We start from the raw sequence: 19,029 nt of genomic DNA, 5'->3' as shown, positions 1-19,029 counted from the left end.
ATGACATGTGTTTACAAAAAGAAGTTATAGTGTTAGAGCTCCAAAATGGGTGGGATGTCCAATGGGCATCCATGTCCAAATATATTTGGGCTTCCATTAGGTATACCCATATTTTCAGATGGGCTTTAAATGGTCAAAATTGGGAAACCGAGTAATCTATGGGTGTTTGTGGATTTGGTTAATAAGGACATGGGCAGCCCAATTAAAAAAAATTCTAGGTTTCCAAAATTTGGGGGAAAATTGGAAAATTTCATTTCATCGTGAAAGAGAGTTTCTGCGACTCCTTTGGGGATTTTGGCGATTGAAACTGAGTTCCATCGGAGAAAGTGTCTTCGTTCGTCTCTCTGTTCTCCAGTCTCCGACTCTCCATTCTCCAGTCTCCGACTCTCCATTCATCTTCTCTCGAGCTCTAGGAGGCGACTAGCAAATCGCGATCCTTCGTCTGTTGTTGTTGCTTTGTAATTCGACTCGCAAAGTAATTCGACTGTTTTCTTAATCCAAACCAACTCATTGTGACTCTTTTTGTTGTTTTGTTTTGCCTAGTCGAAACTTGAGGAATGAGGACATGATCAGTTTTTCCGCCAAAACCGTAAAATCGAGTTTTTCCGCCAAAACCGCAAAATCGAGTTTTCCCGCCAAAACCGAAAAATCGAGTTTTCCCGCCAAAACCGAAAAATCGAGTTTTCCCGCCAAAACCGAAAAATCGAGTTTTCCCGCCAAAACCGCAAAATCGAGTTTTTCCGCCAAAACCGAAAAATCGAGTTTTCCCGCCAAAACCGGAAAATCAAGTTTTCCCGCCAAAACAAAAAAATTGTGTTTTCTACCAAAACCGAAAAATCTAGTTTTCCTGCCAAACCCGCAAAATCGAGTTTTCCTGCCAAACCCGAAAAATCGAGTTTTCCTGCCAAACCCGAAAAATCGAGTTTTCCTTGCAAGATTGGAAAATCTAGTTTTCCTGCCAAAAGCGCAAAATCGAGTTTGTCCGTCAAAACCGAGTTTGACCGGCAAAACCGTAAAATCGATTTTTCTACCGTAAAATTTGTAGGCTTATAGATTAAAATTTAAATTTTTCTTATATGATCCATTATGGACTCCATGGCAGTCCATGTAAACATGGGTGTTAGTGGGTCTGGTCTTTAATGGACATGGTTCTTAATGGACATGGTCATTATTTGTCCACGAACAATAAATGGATAAATGGATATGGACTAATGGACGTGGACTAATCCAATTTACGGCTCTACGTAGTGTTTCTTAATTAATATATAGAGGATATTCTCCTTTTCATAAATAAACGAAATACTTTTAGCGTAATACACTTTACATACTGCCACTCTACAGAACCGTACATGAGATTTTCATTGATAACTCGGGATATCCAATCCAAAAATCTGACTAATCCTTTAGGAGCAGGTTCAATATAGAGTTCTTAATGGGGTCATTTTCTAATTTTGCATTCTATGTTCGGATTCGCCTAGAGTTCTCCTTTATGGTTTATATACGCATTCCAACCTCACTGAATCTAAAACAGCCATGATAAGTATTATCATTGTTTGTCCTGAAATGAAATTTATTGTCTCATCCGACGAGTATTCTAAAACTGAAGTTTTCGATTCTATTTTTTTCAACCAAGGAATTTTAATGGAATGCCAACCAACTCCTCTCTCCCCAACAATCCAAGCAACTTCAGAGATGGTTTCTAACTGTTTTTATAACTCATTGATTCGGTCTTTCAACGTCAATTTCAAATCTAACTTTATTGTGTTCTTTTGAAAGCGGACTTTAGAACAATAAGTGAAGTTTCTCTATAAATCTCTTTTTTTTAGCCACCTCTATTTTTTTATCATGTTTTAGCTATTTTCGTTTTACCGACTACAACCGTTTGATTCCATTAGACTTTTAGTTTAATACAAGTACTTGGCGTTTAAAAAAAAAAGATACGATCTCCCATATGTAATGTATAATATGGTGTTAGATAAGTCAACTCGCAATAAATCAAGAGCAAGCGATGTCGTAATTTTCTAACCTACTTCGAATATCCGTACAAATTTTAAAATAATGATAATATATTCATTGTCCCCTTCAGGAATAAAATAAAAACTAGAATTAGAAAATAAACGACAAAGTAAACGATATGGAATCGGAGATAAACACGAAAACTATGTAGGACGGATCAAAATAACTATAACACTGTACTGGTGTCAATTTAGAGCATGTTTAATGGAAGGTAAAGTTCTTATATTCTGTTAAGAACTTCGTCCTAATAAACATCATTAAACATGCTCTTATATACTTAAGTGTATGTGTACGTATATTTTATATTACCATAGACATTCAAATTAAATGTCTGAAAGACTGCCAAAAAACAACCGGCGATGGCCTATGGGTCTGTCCTAGTCATAAGGTTATAACTTGTAGAAAATATTACACTCAAGGTCAGTTTTGAATTTCTTATATCAGTATAGGTCACTTTATACTCCTAGCACACTTTTTTCTAACAAAGCCCACTTGTATTAACTTATCTAGTTTGTTTGTAATTGGTCATGCCTTAACTAAACAAACCAAAGACGTGCTTTTAGGCGGGATGTTATCACAGCCACTGATATATATGTTTCACGATCCAACAACTCAGATTTAGTAGACAAAGTGTGACATGACATATATCTACACACTAACCGTTGGATTATTTTTTTTTGTCAATCTAACATCAACGGTTTTATTGTATCTTCTACATAATTTAATTTATTTTCTTTCTCAATCTTTACATATTCATTATGTTTACCTCTTTATTTTCTCAGATTTTATCATCTTTCATCTAAATCATAACATATTCTCCGGTCAAATCTTCGATGATGGTGGTGTAATGATAACGTAGAAGACATCAACGGTGACGTAGACGACGACGAAGGCTATGACACCATTCACAACGGCGACGGTTACACTGACGTAGACGACCGTGACACCACAGTGACGTAGATGACAGTAGAAATGTAAACGATGATGAAGATACATGAAAAGGAGACGTTGGCAACATCGACGTAGACGACAGCATAGATACAATCAACGTCATGTGCTTCCCCCGCCGCCACGCGTGATACTTTGCTCTATTCGCTGGTGTTTTCTCCGGTGTCTCCTCCACCGTTCTCCACCGTCTCCGCCACCGTTATCAGTTCTCAACCACTGTTCTCCGACGTCTTGTGTATTTTTGCCACCGTTCTATGGCATCTCCGCCACTATTTTCCGTTCTGATTTACATCCCCATGTTCTTCTTTAAATTCTCACAGGTAATCTAAGGGACGAGATAGAGGTGGGGAGGAAGTTAAACAATGACAATGATTCTCGTGTACAATGATTCACATCTATAATGATTCTCGTGTACAATGAATCATTCTCGTGTTCAATGATTCTCGTGTACAGTGATTCACATCTATAAACAATGACAATGATTTTCGTGTACAATGACAATGAAACAAAAGTACACTAGCTATAAACAATGACAATGATTCTCTTGTACATGTGGATATCAAACTTTTGCGTACATGTGTACAAAAGCCATGAACAATGAACATAATAAAAAATGCAAAAGCTATAGTCTCTGAGTTTTAATAGTTCATACAAAAAGATCAAAAGGTATACATGAATAATTTTCTTATTATTAGATTGAAAGGTGGTATATCAGTTCGTTTAGTGAATTTTTTAAGTATGTATGTTTTGTTTGGTAAACTAATTCTTAGTTATTTCTGTCTATATGATTGCAAACCAGAAGTTTTGAAGACCATTTTCACGACATCTTAGTTTTATCAGGTTTTTATTTGTTTCCTTATAATTTGTTTCTTTCGTATTTTATTTTTCTATTACTTATGTTTTTAATATTATAATCATAATTTTTATTATGAAATCAATAATTATATTTCCTATGTTTTGTTTTGTCTTAAATTTATAATAAATTAATAAAAGTTATTGCATACTATTATATATTTTTTACATAAAATATATCTAATTTACACATAACCAACTACACAAAACAATCTTTAAAAAAAATATATATATTTTTCAAAAAAAACACTTAAGCTTACATTATATTCACACTTTCGTTCCATATATATCATTAGATCTAATATTTTTGCCTATAACTTTAAAATTTCTAATATCTGTAAAAAAAATTTAAAAAATCTTTTTTGATCACTCACTCCGCGCAGGGCGCGGATTATCACCTAGTTCATCGTTATTACGTAGGGTCTCAGTTATATAATCCATATGAAGTAATTCATTATGAGATGTTTAAAAATTATCTATTTTTCATTTTCTTTGATTTTTAAAAGTTTGTATAAAAAAAATTAAATTTATTGAACTTGTATGTATTGAGGTTTATCATTGATTATATTAACCTTAGTAACATTAAATGATCCTTTAATGTAAAACAGGCCAAATATAAACTCACATCCTTCCTTATAAATGGACAAGTAACTGAAAATTCTCTTAAAAATTACAAGCTCGCAAAACTAAGTTAGATACACGAGTAGGAAATAATATGTTTAATTTACTATGATTTCCTAATTTTATAAATTTTAGAATCATAACTTAGTTATAAACTTATAATTTAAAAGAAAAGGGCCGGTAGTCTAGTTATAGGGATTGATTGGGAAGTGTTATAGCTTTATGTCTTTTACTTTATAAATTAGGCGAATGGCTTCACGTACAAAGACGAATATTTTTTTAAAAAAAATATATATATATATATATGAGCATATAATGAAACTTTCAACGCCCCTAAATTATTATTTTTTTATGACGATGCAAGCTTTCATGAATACAAACAAATGGTGCTAAGTAGCCTAAATTATTTGTTGGTTAATTTCATGGTTTAATAAAATCAAATAAAAGTACGAAAGATTCAGTGGCTAATGACATTTATGTGGTAACCAATAATTAAAAATAGAACCAACAGTATTAAATTTACGTACCTACCCTTTATTTTGCAGTGATTAAGTTTTACACTTCCTTCCTCTTTCAAATTCATCTTCTCTTCGATTCGACCCCAAATTGGAAGCAAGTTTAAATTCGACACCAATGGCAGATTCAGAGCCAATCAGAGAAGGGGAACAAGAGACTCACACAACCACTACTCTCCATCACCAAATGATTCCTTCCGAGCTGACTCACGACGAGTTCGCCGAGCTAACCGACTCAATCACCGAGTTCCACACCTACCAACTCGGTCCCGGTCGCTGCTCCTCCCTCCTCGCCCAACGCATCCAGTCCCCTCCCGAAACCGTCTGGTCCGTCGTGAGACGCTTCGATCGTCCCCAGATTTACAAACACTTCATCAAAAGATGCTCCGTCGAAGAAGGATTCGAGATGCGAGTGGGGTGCACGCGCTACGTGGACGTGATCAGCGGCCTTCCGGCGAACACGTCGAGGGAGAGGCTCGATCTCCTCGACGACGAGCGGAGGGTGACGGGGTTTAGCATCACCGGAGGCGAGCACAGGCTGAGGAATTACAAGTCGGTGACGACGGTTCATGGATTCGAGAGAGATGGACGGATCTGGACCGTTGTTCTTGAATCGTACGTCGTGGATGTGCCGGAGGGGAACACGGAGGAGGATACGCGTTTGTTTGCTGATACTGTGATTAAACTGAATCTTCAGAAGCTCGCGTCGATTACTGAAGGTATGAGTCGGAGTTCCGGCGACGGAGGAAACCCTCCGGTGATGTGAAAGTAATGAACACGAAAACAAATTGGGGAATTTCATCTTTTTTTTTTGTTTAATAAAATTTTCCTTTGTAACATTTTTTTTACTGAATTGTAATTTGCTTTTGGTCGTTATTGTTGTCTCCTGGATAATTGGAAACTGGAATGTTCGATAAGTTAAATCCAACGTTAGAATAGCTGTTTACTTTTTACTTTAAAGCCATCTGAGAAAAAAAAAAAAAATAACTTGATCTGGCTCAGAGCATCTCCCAAGAGCAACCTTATATTTAAGGTTTACTGAACCTTATATTTGAGGTTTAAGGATGATCTTCTCCAAGAGTAAACTTCAAAAAAAACCTTAAAAATTTTCATCTTTTACATAACAGTCTTTACATTATACAAACCTCAAATAAAAGCATAAAACTTTTATATAATCTAAAATCATACAACAAAAATATTTTAAACAACATTTATTAATAAACTATTACATTTTAATAGCATATTACATATAAATAAAAAACTTAAAAATACATAATTAGTTGTGTTTTGTTCTCCAACATCACAATCTCTGGGATTGTCTTCATTTTCAATCAACTTAAGTAGTGATGATGGTGGATCAAATTCATCACAGCGTCCCATTGGATCAAAGAAAGCAAAACTCAAAAGAAAAATCTCAGAAGGTAACAATTCTTCAGTTGACACTTTGGTTTCATCAAATGAACAAGTCATTGGTTTTTTAAAAGAAAATGCATCAGCTACGGAGAAGAATTTTGAATTAACTCAGCTACATATGCAAAACCAAGCAAAAAAACTAGCCCTTAAAGAAATGCACGAATAGAATAAAATGTTGCTAACAAACCTAGAATCTATCAGTGATCATACTACTCGTGAGTTTATTCGATCTGAACAAGAAAGAATTATAAAGAAAAGAACTCGAGGACAACAACAGCCTCCCAATGCACCAACTTTTTATGGACAACTTTTTAGTGATATTGAAGGTTCGGGATCAGGTTTACCGGAATATTAGTATAATTGTAATATTGCTTATGTAATTTTATTTTATGCATTTTTAGTTTTTGTATTAACTTGTTTGATGTAATATTGTCTTGTATAATATTTGTTTAATATTATTAAAATATTATGCTTTGTTTTTATTTAATCATTTATATATTTATTGAAATTTATATGTAAAAGTTAAATTTATAAGAATATATAAAAGATATTAAATTGTATGGACTAAAATGATAAACAAGAAAGTTATGAAGATTTTTAAAAGACAGAAAAGTATAAGGACCAAATAAATATGAAACCTCAAATATAAGGTTTTGTACAGTGAAACCTCAAATATAAGGTTTCACTGTACAAAACCTTATAATTTGAGGTTTTGAGATTGCTCTTGGAGTAGATAAAACTTTATATTTGAGGTTTTAAGGTTGCTCTTGAAGATGCTCTTAGCTAGTGTGTGTGACAATTTGTCATAACGGAAACACATTTTAAATTAAACTTTTAAGTTGTGAAATGGAAAAATCAATGGCGATTCTTCAATTTAATTTTCAATTTTTTTTGTTGTTGTTTGACAGGAAATATTCAGCTGATTAAACATTTGTCGTGAACAAACAACTCACTCCAGAGAAATAAGTGGATTAAACATTTTTTATTTCTCTCTTTTATTTCTGCTCCTTGTAATAAGTTGCTTTGCAACATTGTAAAAACTCAAAAAATAGTATGAATTTTAACATTTGCACCAAAAATAAAAAAAAAACAACTCACTCCATGAATATAGTGTGAAATTGAGTAGAACTAGAAAATATTTTACTACAAAATAAAATTGGGAATGGGAATTAGAATGGTATCTTTAAGTGGGGTTTTAGTGGCAACCTACATTAATTTCCAAATTTAATATTTTTGATTTTTTTTTTTGTCAAACTCCATTGTCCTAAGACCATTTCCGATGGGACACTATTTTTTCTTCTATAATTTATGCCAAAATATAGTAACTCTATTATAGTGTAACTTTTGCTCCAATGGTGTAATTCTATAATAGAGTACTCTATTATAGAGTGAAATATAGAGGAATGTCACTTTTCCATTCCAAATATAGAGTAAAATATGACATTCATCTATATTTCACTCTATAATAGAACAACTCTATTATAAGGTAACACCATTAGAGTAAAAGTTACATTACAATAGAGTCGATCTATTTTAGTGTAAATTATAGAGAAAAAAACTGAGTGTCATTGGAGATGCTCTAAGGGTATCTCCAACACTACATTATTTTCACTCTAAAATAGAGTTTAGAGTAAAAGTGTTCTAATAGTATTCTATTTTTCACTCTATAATAGAGTAAAAATGAGTTTTTTCTATATATAGAATATATTTTTTTTATTTGATCACTTCATTTTTCACTCTAAAATAGAGAACAATCGGATTGTAAATAAAAAATAGAAGAATAATTAAAAAATAGAGGAACAATTAGAGATGGTCCCGGTGTATTTTACTTATGCTCATTTTTGGGAGGTGGGCTGGGCATTTAGTGGGAAGAGATTGAATGACAATCAGGCCCATCAATAAGGTAACTGATTTTACAAAAGTTGGAGTCGGATTATGAGATTATCTCTCATTTTTAAACCAAAGGGAGTAACATTTTATTAGTGGAAAGGCATATGTAGTAACCCCGGTTCGAAAACGCGGCGCCGAGGACCGCATAGTCGCCGAAAAATCGTAACACGGCCATCAACTGTGGCGAGTTGGAGTGATTCGCTCAAAAAATCGGGAATTCCTTAAAAACCCAATTTTTAACTCAGTTCAGCCTATAATCGATTGATAGATGCAAGATTCATGAAATTTACACGAAATCAGGCAAAAAAACGATGAAACATGGTGTAAAACTCGTAGAAAACCAAGGAGCCGTCAAGTTCCAATCGCAGAAAACCTAGAAATCTAAGGAAGAAGATGATCGGTAAATAACGTAAATACCCTTCATTAAATATAAACTTAAAAAAACAGGCAAAAATGCACTTTGGCCTGTTCGAACCTAGAAAACTAGGCTTTTAAAAACCCACTTAGGCACTACGCCGTGCGCTCTTTATAGAATTTCATCAGATATATATAGCCTATAACCACAAGACCATAAAATGCCCTAAAATAAATCTCTGATTACTCCCCGCTTACTCTCCGATTTTTCGGTAACTTGCTAGGTCCGGGATTACCACCAGACGCGCCGCCCGACTAGCGTCTGGCGTAGTTCGGAACAGGGGTAGTAACTAGTAAGTAAATCGAAGATGTGTTAAAAAAAAAAGGGTAAGTAAATCGAAGCGTAAGGTGAGAATCTGAGGATGCTTCTCGTATTATTCCAATAGGAAAGAAAGGAACAAATCTAGTGGGTACTGCAAGTTGCCTGCCAACTTGGTTAATAAAAGAAAGTCAGAAAGTGAAATATAAATTTTATTGATAAAAAGTGTAAATCAAAGGGCCCAGACTTTAATGATATGATGTCTGTGAAGTGTGAACCAGTTAGATGATAGGATTTTCTAGCACCACGACTTTAATGATTAACATCAACCTTCTTTTGTTTAACTATGAGTAGGATTGGGGTACCTAAAGTTTGAAAAATCTATCATCCAATTTTTGTTTACAGGTTTTTTCTAAATCGATTTTGTAAACTTTTATGGTAGTTGTTGTACTATTTTGGCAATCTTTCTAACTCAACAAAGCGATATTATGGTTTAGCTTCTCAAAACCAAGAGTGTGCAACCACGCAGTGGTAGGCCAGAAGCACTTGAAGGGAAGCTCGATACGGTGAACCTAAGGTTCGATCCTCTTTGGCCACACGAATATAAGTTATTGTTTTCGGTCCATTTGAATACCTAGGAAATAGTCTATTTGTGAGATGTACATTCATATGTGAGTTAGATTTGTGTCTTTGATACATCTAGATTTAACTTTCTTCAATTACAAAAAAACTAAGAGTGTGCCTAAATGGTATTCTTAGCGTTATTATAGTAGAGTAAAACAAATTTATACCTAGTTACTCTAGTTTTCACCAATCGTAAAATATGTTTTTAGCTTATTTACTCTTAAAAAAAACAAAAATAGAAAAATCAGTTACTCTACATGAAATAAAAAAATGTTTCGCTCTCGATTTTGTTTTTTTTTTCTTTCCTTCCAATTTCACTTTTTCATTTTCACCAGTTTACTCTATTGAATACCAATCATAATTTAACTTTCGGAATAATAAAATTTAAAATATTTGTAAGAATTTGTTCCCACTAAATAGATGGCAGTTGTGTGAAGATTTTTGAACATTTATTTTCAGAAACCATTTAATTTTTATTCACTCTTTTATGTTTTTGTTTTTATCATTAATTTGGGTGAAATAATCTCTCTCGAGACACTTCTGATGCTCTAAGTATTTGGTAAATAGAAATGGTGCAGAACATATTTGATGGAGATAAAATAGTAAACATATTAATCAAAATTGATAGTATTGGTCTACTCCATATTTGTTTTGTTTACATCATTTGATTCATTTCTATTCAGAGCTTTATTATTCAATGAGAATATGCATAGAAAGAGGTGAATTGGTGAGTAGGCAATATAGTATAAATTTTCATGGAAACATGAATATATGCCTTAAAAAAAACATGAATTTATCTTGTCCATACTTCTCTATTCTAGGCCTTAATACATACATGTCTATAGTAATTTATCTAGTATTATTTTTTTGTTGGTATCGTTATTATAATTATCATTTGAGTTTATACCTTGATATTATATATATTGTTAACTTATAAAATTTGATAGACTTGTCGCTTGTCGTCAAGTTTCGTAGACGTCTTGTATAGCTGATCAACTATATTATTTCGTAAGTTGCAAACATAATAGACAATGGTCAAGAATATATAAGTAAGGTATCCCCTATATATATTATAAGATAAACAACATATAAATGTTGAATTTCAAGGATGCCAAAAAAAAAGTTGATTTTCAAGCATTAAATCCAAACGCAGCACTCCAATTATCCAATACATAAATCGAAATGAGCAATTGTCTTCCTAATACATGTTACATTGTGTTTACAAGACTATTTATACACACTACTAATAAGCTATTGATTTTTCCATAATGGACTGAGCAAAGGGAAGAAAAAGCCTGGTGACGGCGGAGGTAGAGACTCGTTACTGCCTAAAAACCGCGGTGAAAACGCGAAATTGGGTGATAATAATGGAAACGGCGATCTAGGCGTCGGCGACAAAACAAACTGCGAAACTGGAGACTGGAATAGCATTGGATTAGGACCGGTTTGTTGTGAAGGAAACAAACCAGTTGATGGCTGAACCGGGTTTTGGTCGTGTGGTTGAGGTTGGTTTCCAACAGGGCTTGATTCGATCAGGTAACGCATATAAGCCGAGATTGGAGATTCGGCCGGGTTGATTGATAATTGGTTAATAGGCTGAACCGGTTCAGAGGCCATTGGATTCGATTGAACTGGATGTGGAGGTGGAGGTGGAGGGCGGTTGACTTGAGTCAAAGGAGCTGGTCTAACTTTGACCAACCGTGAATTTGGAGGTTTTGGTGGGTTTGAGTTTGTTGACTGTGGAGGATTGACAGAAGAAGCTGAGCCGAGTCCGGTTAACTGTTGAACAATGGATCTGAAATCGGTCTTGTTGATGTTATAAACCAAAGCTTGAGGATTTTGTTGTTGATTTTGCTGATTTGATGGCTCTTTACGGATGTTTTTTCCCATCTTATTCACACCTAGATGATGCTGATGATGATTATCATTATTGTGATCATCCATTATTAAACCTGAAACAAACTAACAAGAACAGAATAAAAATATTCTTAGAGAGAGATTAGCAGAGAACCCACAAAGCCTTAATCTATTACGTAATCACAGTGTCTGGAACACAGATTTGAACAAAGAAAGTCTCTAAGACAAGAGAAATCATAGGGGTTTTTAAACCTTTTAACGAGAAAGAGAGCTTACGCGTTTTCAGAATTTGACCGGAGAAATGAAGATTTGCAAAAGAAAGAAGAACAAACCAAAGAGGCTTTAAAGATAAAAACAAAGGAAAGTATGGCTTTCTTGACTTTCTTGCTCTCATCCCTTCATATATTTCTTTTAATTTTTTTACTTTTACAATCTTAATCTTATAGTTATTCAATAACGAACAAGTGGATTAAACATATCAACAAGTTGAGTACTAGTGTCAATAACATAAATTTGTTTATTGCAAAGATTTTTTAAAAAATTATACATTCAGTCTCGTCTGGAGAAATAATCTCAAAGAACCAAAAAAGTTTTTCCATACTCTTATATTTAATGAAATAAGACAATTTTGATTTTGCTCTTATTTTTTCCTCTAAATCAAATTTCAAAATTTTATATCTCAATAATCCAGGTTAAGTTTCACCTAGTTTTACCATTTTACCAAATTCTAAATTTTACCAAGTTTTACGGTCTTACAATTTACAAGTTCTACAGTTTTATCAAGTTGTACTTAAACGATTGTATATCATAGTATAACTAGGCACAAAGTTTTACCATTGTCGAGGTACAACTTTGTAAAACTTTGTATCTAGTTTAACCAAGTTCTACAGTTATATAAAGTTGTATTTGAATGATTGTATAACTTGGTAAAACTTTGTTTCTAGGTTGAAATTTTTCTTTTACAGTTTTCATATCCTGTAACATGCCAGATCTAAAAGAGAAAATCAAATAAGAAGAGGAGGAAATCGTAGAAAAATCTTAAATCGCGAAGAAAGACCAATAAAACAGAAAAGAAGAAAACAGATCGAATTCATAAAAGAATAAAAGAGATTCAAAGAAGAATATATCTGTTGAAGAACAAGAGAAAAACGGACTGAAAAAGAAGGAGAAACAGAGAATTCATAATAATAAAAAAATCGAAGAACAAAAGATTTGGATCGAAGAATGAAAGAGACAGAGAAAAAAGAGAAGAGGAAAAAAAAATGAAAATGAAAAATGAAAGAAAGATGTATGGGTCCGATTGGTAATGACTGTGGTTTTAAAAAATTTGCTGTAGAAAAAAATTTGTAGACTTTTTGTTGTGGCTATAGATTTTATTGCTTTAGAATTTTATATAAAACTCCAAAAAATTGCTTTGGATTTTTGGCTCTACAGAGCACTTGTACAGCTGTAGGTTACTTCAACAGATGTGATTTTGAATTTTTTATTAAAATTTGATTGCTGTGTGTTTAGTGCTGTAGAAATAAATATGGCTATGGACAGTATCTACAGCCACTACCAATCACACTCTGTAGAGATAGTATGAAAAATTAAGTTAAATGGCGTAGCATGTAAATAAGTGAATTTATTAAGAGTTTATAACACAAATATACACTTTTTGTGTTTTTATTACACTGAAGAGCACTTATTGCTACTAACACACTTTTTGATGGTGAAAGTCAGGTTTGTCCTCCATAAAGCAAAACCAGTCGGGGGCATGCGGGTAAAAGACCAAAATTTTCTGGTTACTCTGGTTTGTGATTTTAAATTTTAAAAAGCTAGTATATGATTGGTGGATTTTTTGGAGCAGTGTGGTTTGTTTAATTAAACAAGTTTGGGCCTGTGAAAAGTTAAAACCGTAATATTTCACTTTACCCAATTGATAGACCTAATTTTCCAAATCACCGACGGTATACCTGATGGTGAACTACAGAGGAGAGACGACGGGGATACTTGGTGATGACGGCGAAGCGGAAGCGACCGGAAAAAGATGTAGACGATGGTGAGTGAAGTTTAATGTTTTTTTCTGGTCGGTTTAGTTCGCTTCGAGAAGCGGCTAGTCGTGTTGCAGAGGCGGCGCCATGACCTTTACACGGTGGAGCGAGCAACAAAGGAGAAAGCAAAAGGTGATTTCTTTGGAGGCGAGTTAACTGCGATGACATCAAAAGGTGATTTCTTTTTTTTTTTTTTTGGTTTCTCGATCTACACAGATTTAGGGCTTGGGTTTAGGAAATAATTTCAATTTGTTTTCGATTTTGCTATGTTTGTTGTTGTCTTACAGAGGCCGCAAAACCGGATGAGGAAGCAGTTAATGAGAGGAATGAGAATTTTGTGTCATTGGCCGACGTGTTAGATGCTGAGCATGATCCTCAGGTTAGTAGGTTGTAGGTTGTAGGTTGCACACGTTGTAAGTTGTACACTTGAATATGTGGTGTACATGTGTACAATGGTTAACGAAGTTGTACTTGTGTACAAGTTCGAAAATGTAGGTATTTTTTTAAATGAACACGAGCGTAAATGATGTTTGTGTTGTACATGTGTACACAATCTGAGATTCTTATTGATTTTGTTTTTTGGTTGTGTATTTTTGATTGCAGCTGACAATGCTACCGATGATGGAGTGTGGGGAGGAGAAAGAAGAGGGTTGGGGAGTATGGGACGGGACAGTGAGATTTTTTATTGTAAATGGCCAACATGGTTCTTGTTTTGGTAAATAGATACTATTATTTTGTACACATGGATAGCGAAAAGTATGTGTACACATGGATAACGATGAACACTCCAATCCATTGTCCATATGAACACCACTTCCCATCTCTTCTGTTTTTTCAAAGTTTGTTGTTCTACCTTACTACATTTCAAAACCAATCTTTGCATGCATTTAAAAATGTGTCCATCTTATAAGTTATCCATGTGTACATCAGTACATGTAAACGATATGAAAAGATTAATGAAAGCATGTCATGTTTTCAAGAAGTGACGATGAGAGTTAAAATGCAGCAAAATCTTTGTGCTTACACAATCATGGTGATACAAAAACAAATGTTTAATAGGAAAGGAAGTGCGAGAAAAAGAGTGTTTTATATTTAAACATAACTTTTGCTGCTCGCATTTGTATTTGCTCAACATATATATCAAAATCATCTTGATATGTATACATATACCAGTCTATTCACATGTACATCTTAACTTTGCTATCCACATGTACACCTCCGCACGATATCCCCATGTACAACAATTACACCACATGTAACTTTCACACGATATCCATGATGGCTACATGGATAAATGTACACGTGTTTACACAAATAGCTCAATAATGAACATATCAACATGTACACTTTTTTTACCGATATCCACATGTACACTTTACCATGGTGTAAATTTCAATTAGACATTTACAAATTTATAACATCCATTTACAACATTGTAGGATCAAAGTAAGCATCTTGTATAGAGTATGAATATAGATAAGTGCTCTAAGAACAGAGGACATCAAGCCACAAGCATAAATCTCAGCTCTTTGTTGTAACATAGAAATCCACAAGTAACAGATGGACCCATATAGTATTAAAATCAAAAATTTTGCAGAAGCAATGAGATGTGTAACAACTGCAAACTAAAAAAAAAGCTATAAAAATGAAGAAGATGAATCACAGTCATCATCTTTCCACACATAAACAAGAAAAAAGAAAACGTGAAAGAAAAATATTTGTTTCCAGAAAGATCATCTTTCCCCCAATTCCTCACAATGGCCTTTTCTTCTTCACAGGGTCTCTGAAAAGCCCTAAGTTTAAGGAAGATGAAGAACATAATATGAGATTCCCGCAACCATACAAAGCACTCTTTCATCGAGATTAGTCCTGGAGATCTTGAACAGACCAATCAGCCTAACCCTTTTCACATAAACCTTTCTTCTCATCTCTTTCTTTCTGTTATGAATCTGACAACGAGAAGAATGGTGGCAAGACAAGATCAGAAGAACGCGTGACGGATAATCGTGAATTATGATATGAAGAAACTAAAATCAATGTTGAGAGAGAGAAATGAATTTTAGCAATTGTTTCTCGTTAGAGAGAAAAAAATCAAAAGAGAGAAAAAAACAAAGATCCAGATATGGCTTGTTAAATCTGGACCGTCGAAATATCAGAAAAATCAATGGTTAGGAACAAAGGCCCGCCATTTTTAATTTTAGTTAGTCAACATTATATTTAGAGTTGAACTGAAAATATTGGAAATCAAGTGTTCATTAGAGAAAAGTGTTCTAGTAGCTGTAAGTGTCCTAGAATGAAATAAAAAAGTCTAAAAATGACCTGCAATGTAAATCTTTCATTTATTAAAGGTATATTGAATTTTTAATCAGATTTTGAATTAAAAATAAATCAAAATAAAATAGAATTCAAAGGAAGAGTATCTGAGTCGATAAAAAAAAAAGTGAAAGTATCTGAGAATTTTTTTTTCTAGTCAATAGCATAAGAACATGATTATTGGGAGTTCTTAGAGTGGAGTTCTTAGAGTGGAGTTCTTAGAGTGGAGTTCTTAGCGGAATATAAGAATCCGTCTCTTAACTTTTAACTAAAAAAGTTAAGAATCGGCTCTTAAAACTCTTATTTAAGAACCGGTTCTTAGTTTTTTTTAGTTAAAAACTAAAAAACGGATTCTTATATTCTGTTAAAAACTCTATTCTAAGAACCCCCGATAATCGTGCTGCTAAAGGCATTTGATTCGTTTGTATCTAGAGCCCGTGTTAATGTTTAATATTTTAGTTTTCAGATAATTATATAGCTGCCTATATTCTTCTTTGGTTCTGAAGAATTCATATAATATCAGAATGAATTCCTAATTATGACACGACGCTATTATCATCGCGCCTGTTTAAAGAAAAATCAGCACGTCAAATCCGCATTGCTTTTTCGAAATTACGTAGTGCGAAAGTTAGGCCAGTTGCAGTGATGATTTCCTTGACTTTCAAGTCGAGTAGCATAGATACAAATATGCAAATTAAAGATAACCTTTGTTGTTTGTTTTTCCTTAGTTTCATTTTGTTTTGTTGTTAAACCATAATTTTCTGGACAATAATAACTTCGATACATTTCCAGTTGAATAACATAAATAGATAGTATGCCTACTGTACATGTTGTTGGGAAATCCTATAGAATGAACTTAGGATATCTCCAAAAAACATTTTATTTTTAAGTCTACGAAACTTCATCTTTGAAATTTAAAATGTTCTTCGCCAAAAACAAAACTTCAAACTTAAATTCAAAAGTATACATATTTTATATTATAGTTATTATATTTGTGATTACTTATTTAAATCTATTAAACTTTAATAAATAACTATAAGATAAGTAAAAATATGACAACAATATTGATAAGATGTTACGCTAAAATATAAATTTTTACATAGAAATACAGAATTAAATATTAGATTGCAACTAAAATATCACATTATTCTATAAAACTATAGCAAAAGTAATAATTCAGTTTTTGATACTTTAATCATCAAACCAACAAATCCAAAGTGTAAAAAATGGAGAAAAAAATTATGAGATATAATTGAGTTACGAATGCAAAATGAAGCTAAAAAGTTAGTTTTTAATAAAAGGAAAATAAAAGATTGTTAAATGACTTAACTTTTATTGGTGATATTAATACTAGAGATGGCAATCATAGATCTGGATCACGGGCCTGGTCTGTAAAGGACTGTCGCGGTACGGTATTGGGACGAAGTTTTCTAGGCCCGTAAATTTGCGGGCCTCACGGGACGGATCTTTGCCGGACTGGATCTTTTGCGGGATGAGCCGAAACGGGTCATGCGGGATTACATGGACCCACATTTTTTTCTTCATTTTTATTTTGCATGAAAAAAACGATAAAGAGAGTGAGAAAAAAGCGATTCTTGTGACTTTTCCCCCAGAAAACATAAGGAGTTCCGGCGATGATGATTTGAGCTACGGTGATGATGATTCGAGCTCCGGCGATGACGACTCCAGCTCCGGTGATGACGATTCGAGCTCTGGTGGTGTTTTGATTTGGTTTTCTCTTTTTATTACACACAACTATGAATGCTTTACTACAATGTGATATTTCTTGTTTTAGTTGATTGGTTTTGTTTTCAGTACTGTGAAGTGGTGTTTTTTTAAATTAAATTTGGTTACAATGGTGTTGTTAAGGAGAAAAGTTAGTTGTATATCACGTCATTTGTATAATTTGGCAAAATGATTCACGAATTTTTTTACAATCCAAATAATTAAAAAGAGAGATAGTTTAATGAAGACATACAACACTTGAGCCAAATTATTACAAAGACAATAGCTCAATCAGATTTAAACTCAACAAAAACTTATGTTGATAACAAAAGAAGATTTTTAACTCAAGAACGCAAGCACAAACGGAGCTTTGTGCCATTGATTTTGATAAGGCTTTAGTGAAGGTTAATGAGCTCTCTTCAACTCTCTTACACAACTCTTCTACTTGAACATTCATGAAAAAAAGAAGCTATACCAGGCGGTTTGATAAGGAGGCATCCCAAGGGACTCCCGCGAAGGCCTATATATTCTGCGGTACGGGTTTGGGCAGGAATTTTGAAGATCGCAGTCCGCGCGGAACAGGCCCGCTGTAACCCGCTCGACGACTAGTCCGCCGCGGTACGGGGCGGAACGGGATGGATAAACCTGTTTGACATTTCTAATGAATACACATGAATATATTCGATCTGAACAAGAAAGATTTGTACAAAAAGACTTCAAGAACAAGAACAACAACCATCTTCCATTACATAAAAATTGCTTGCAATTATTTTGAGAATTTAGAGGTTTCAAATCAAATTTACTTAACTATTAGTATTTAACTTGGTGTAATAATTATGGATTAATGTACTTTTTTTTAAAAAAATGGTTAAATTTCTTTTGTAGTATTTTTGTTGCCTTAATATAACTTCTAAATATTTTAAATCTTATTTTAAAGTTTTTATTTAATTTTATGCGTAAAATTAAAATTTATAAAAATAAATAAATTGTTTATGAAATATTGAATTGGAGAAATAAAGACAAAATATTTAAGAATCATAAATTTGATGTGTAATTGTAAAAAAACAAATTCAAATAAAAAATACCAAACTTCAAATTTGAAGTTTTAAGTTATTTCTTTTGAGCGGAAAAAACTTGAAGTTATGAAATGCATTTTAGAGATTTTCTTAGGGTTTAAATGCAAATAAATGATTGTTATTTAAGTCAATTACATGAATTAGATCTTCTAAAAATTAATTATAAAATCAAAATATAAATGGTCAAATTGGAAGTTAACTCTGCACAAATATGAAAAATTATTCAAGTAATTTTAAACTACTTTCACTGAACTCAATGTAACTGATATATATTAATCAAAGAGAGAAAATAGAGTACTAAACGCAATTTAAACATATAAAATTGTAAGGAAATAATTATACATTCAACTTTCATACCACTAGTTTTTACTTGTTCTTCCTCTTATAAAAACACCCTCCATCTCAAACACTAAATTCATTTTCTCTCTATTTTGACTCTTTGCCACTCAAAGAATCATTCAATTCACTATTTT

At 33.1% G+C, this 19,029-nt stretch overlaps 2 protein-coding genes across 5 annotated transcripts; one reads left to right on the top strand and one right to left on the bottom strand.

The window, feature by feature from the left end:
* Window positions 1-3,876: 3,876 nt before the first annotated feature.
* LOC106407039 (abscisic acid receptor PYR1) lies at window positions 3,877-6,847 on the top strand. Its single transcript, XM_013847814.3, has one exon. The coding sequence runs from the start codon at window positions 5,071-5,073 to the stop codon at window positions 5,716-5,718; it is 648 nt and encodes a 215-aa protein (XP_013703268.1). The 5' UTR covers window positions 3,877-5,070; the 3' UTR covers window positions 5,719-6,847.
* A 3,812-nt stretch (window positions 6,848-10,659) lies between these two features.
* On the bottom strand, window positions 10,660-11,881 carry LOC106411557 (protein HAIKU1). Of its 4 annotated transcripts, none has more exons than XM_013852343.3 (2): window positions 11,686-11,881; window positions 10,660-11,504 (listed from the first exon to the last, which is right to left on the bottom strand). In XM_013852343.3, exons 1-2 carry the CDS (start codon window positions 11,801-11,803, stop codon window positions 10,804-10,806), a joined length of 819 nt encoding a protein of 272 aa, XP_013707797.1. In that variant the 5' UTR covers window positions 11,804-11,881; the 3' UTR covers window positions 10,660-10,803. The 4 variants fall into 4 exon arrangements, with proteins under 4 accessions (XP_013707797.1, XP_013707798.1, XP_048618351.1 ...); XM_013852344.3 differs by having other exon boundaries at window positions 10,660-11,514; window positions 11,686-11,830; XM_048762394.1 differs by having other exon boundaries at window positions 11,662-11,818.
* Window positions 11,882-19,029: the final 7,148 nt, after the last annotated feature.

Source organism: Brassica napus, chromosome C7, assembly GCF_020379485.1.
Source record: "Brassica napus cultivar Da-Ae chromosome C7, Da-Ae, whole genome shotgun sequence".
NCBI classification, from domain to species: domain Eukaryota; kingdom Viridiplantae; phylum Streptophyta; class Magnoliopsida; order Brassicales; family Brassicaceae; genus Brassica; species Brassica napus.
The sequence above is the reverse complement of the archived record's forward strand: the minus strand, read 5'-3'. Positions and strand labels throughout refer to the sequence as shown.

Excerpts from the sequence above, each read along its gene's own strand:
- LOC106407039 (XM_013847814.3), top strand. The coding sequence starts at position 5,071 with ATGGCAGATTCAGAGCCAATCAGAGAAGGGGAACAAGAGACTCACACA.
- LOC106411557 (XM_048762394.1), bottom strand. The coding sequence starts at position 11,803 with ATGAGAGCAAGAAAGTCAAGAAAGCCATACTTTCCTTTGTTTTTATCT. Across the intron at positions 11,505-11,661 it reads GCTCTCTTTCTCGTTAAAAG|GTTTAATAATGGATGATCAC; the intron begins GTTTAAAAACCC and ends AGTTTGTTTCAG.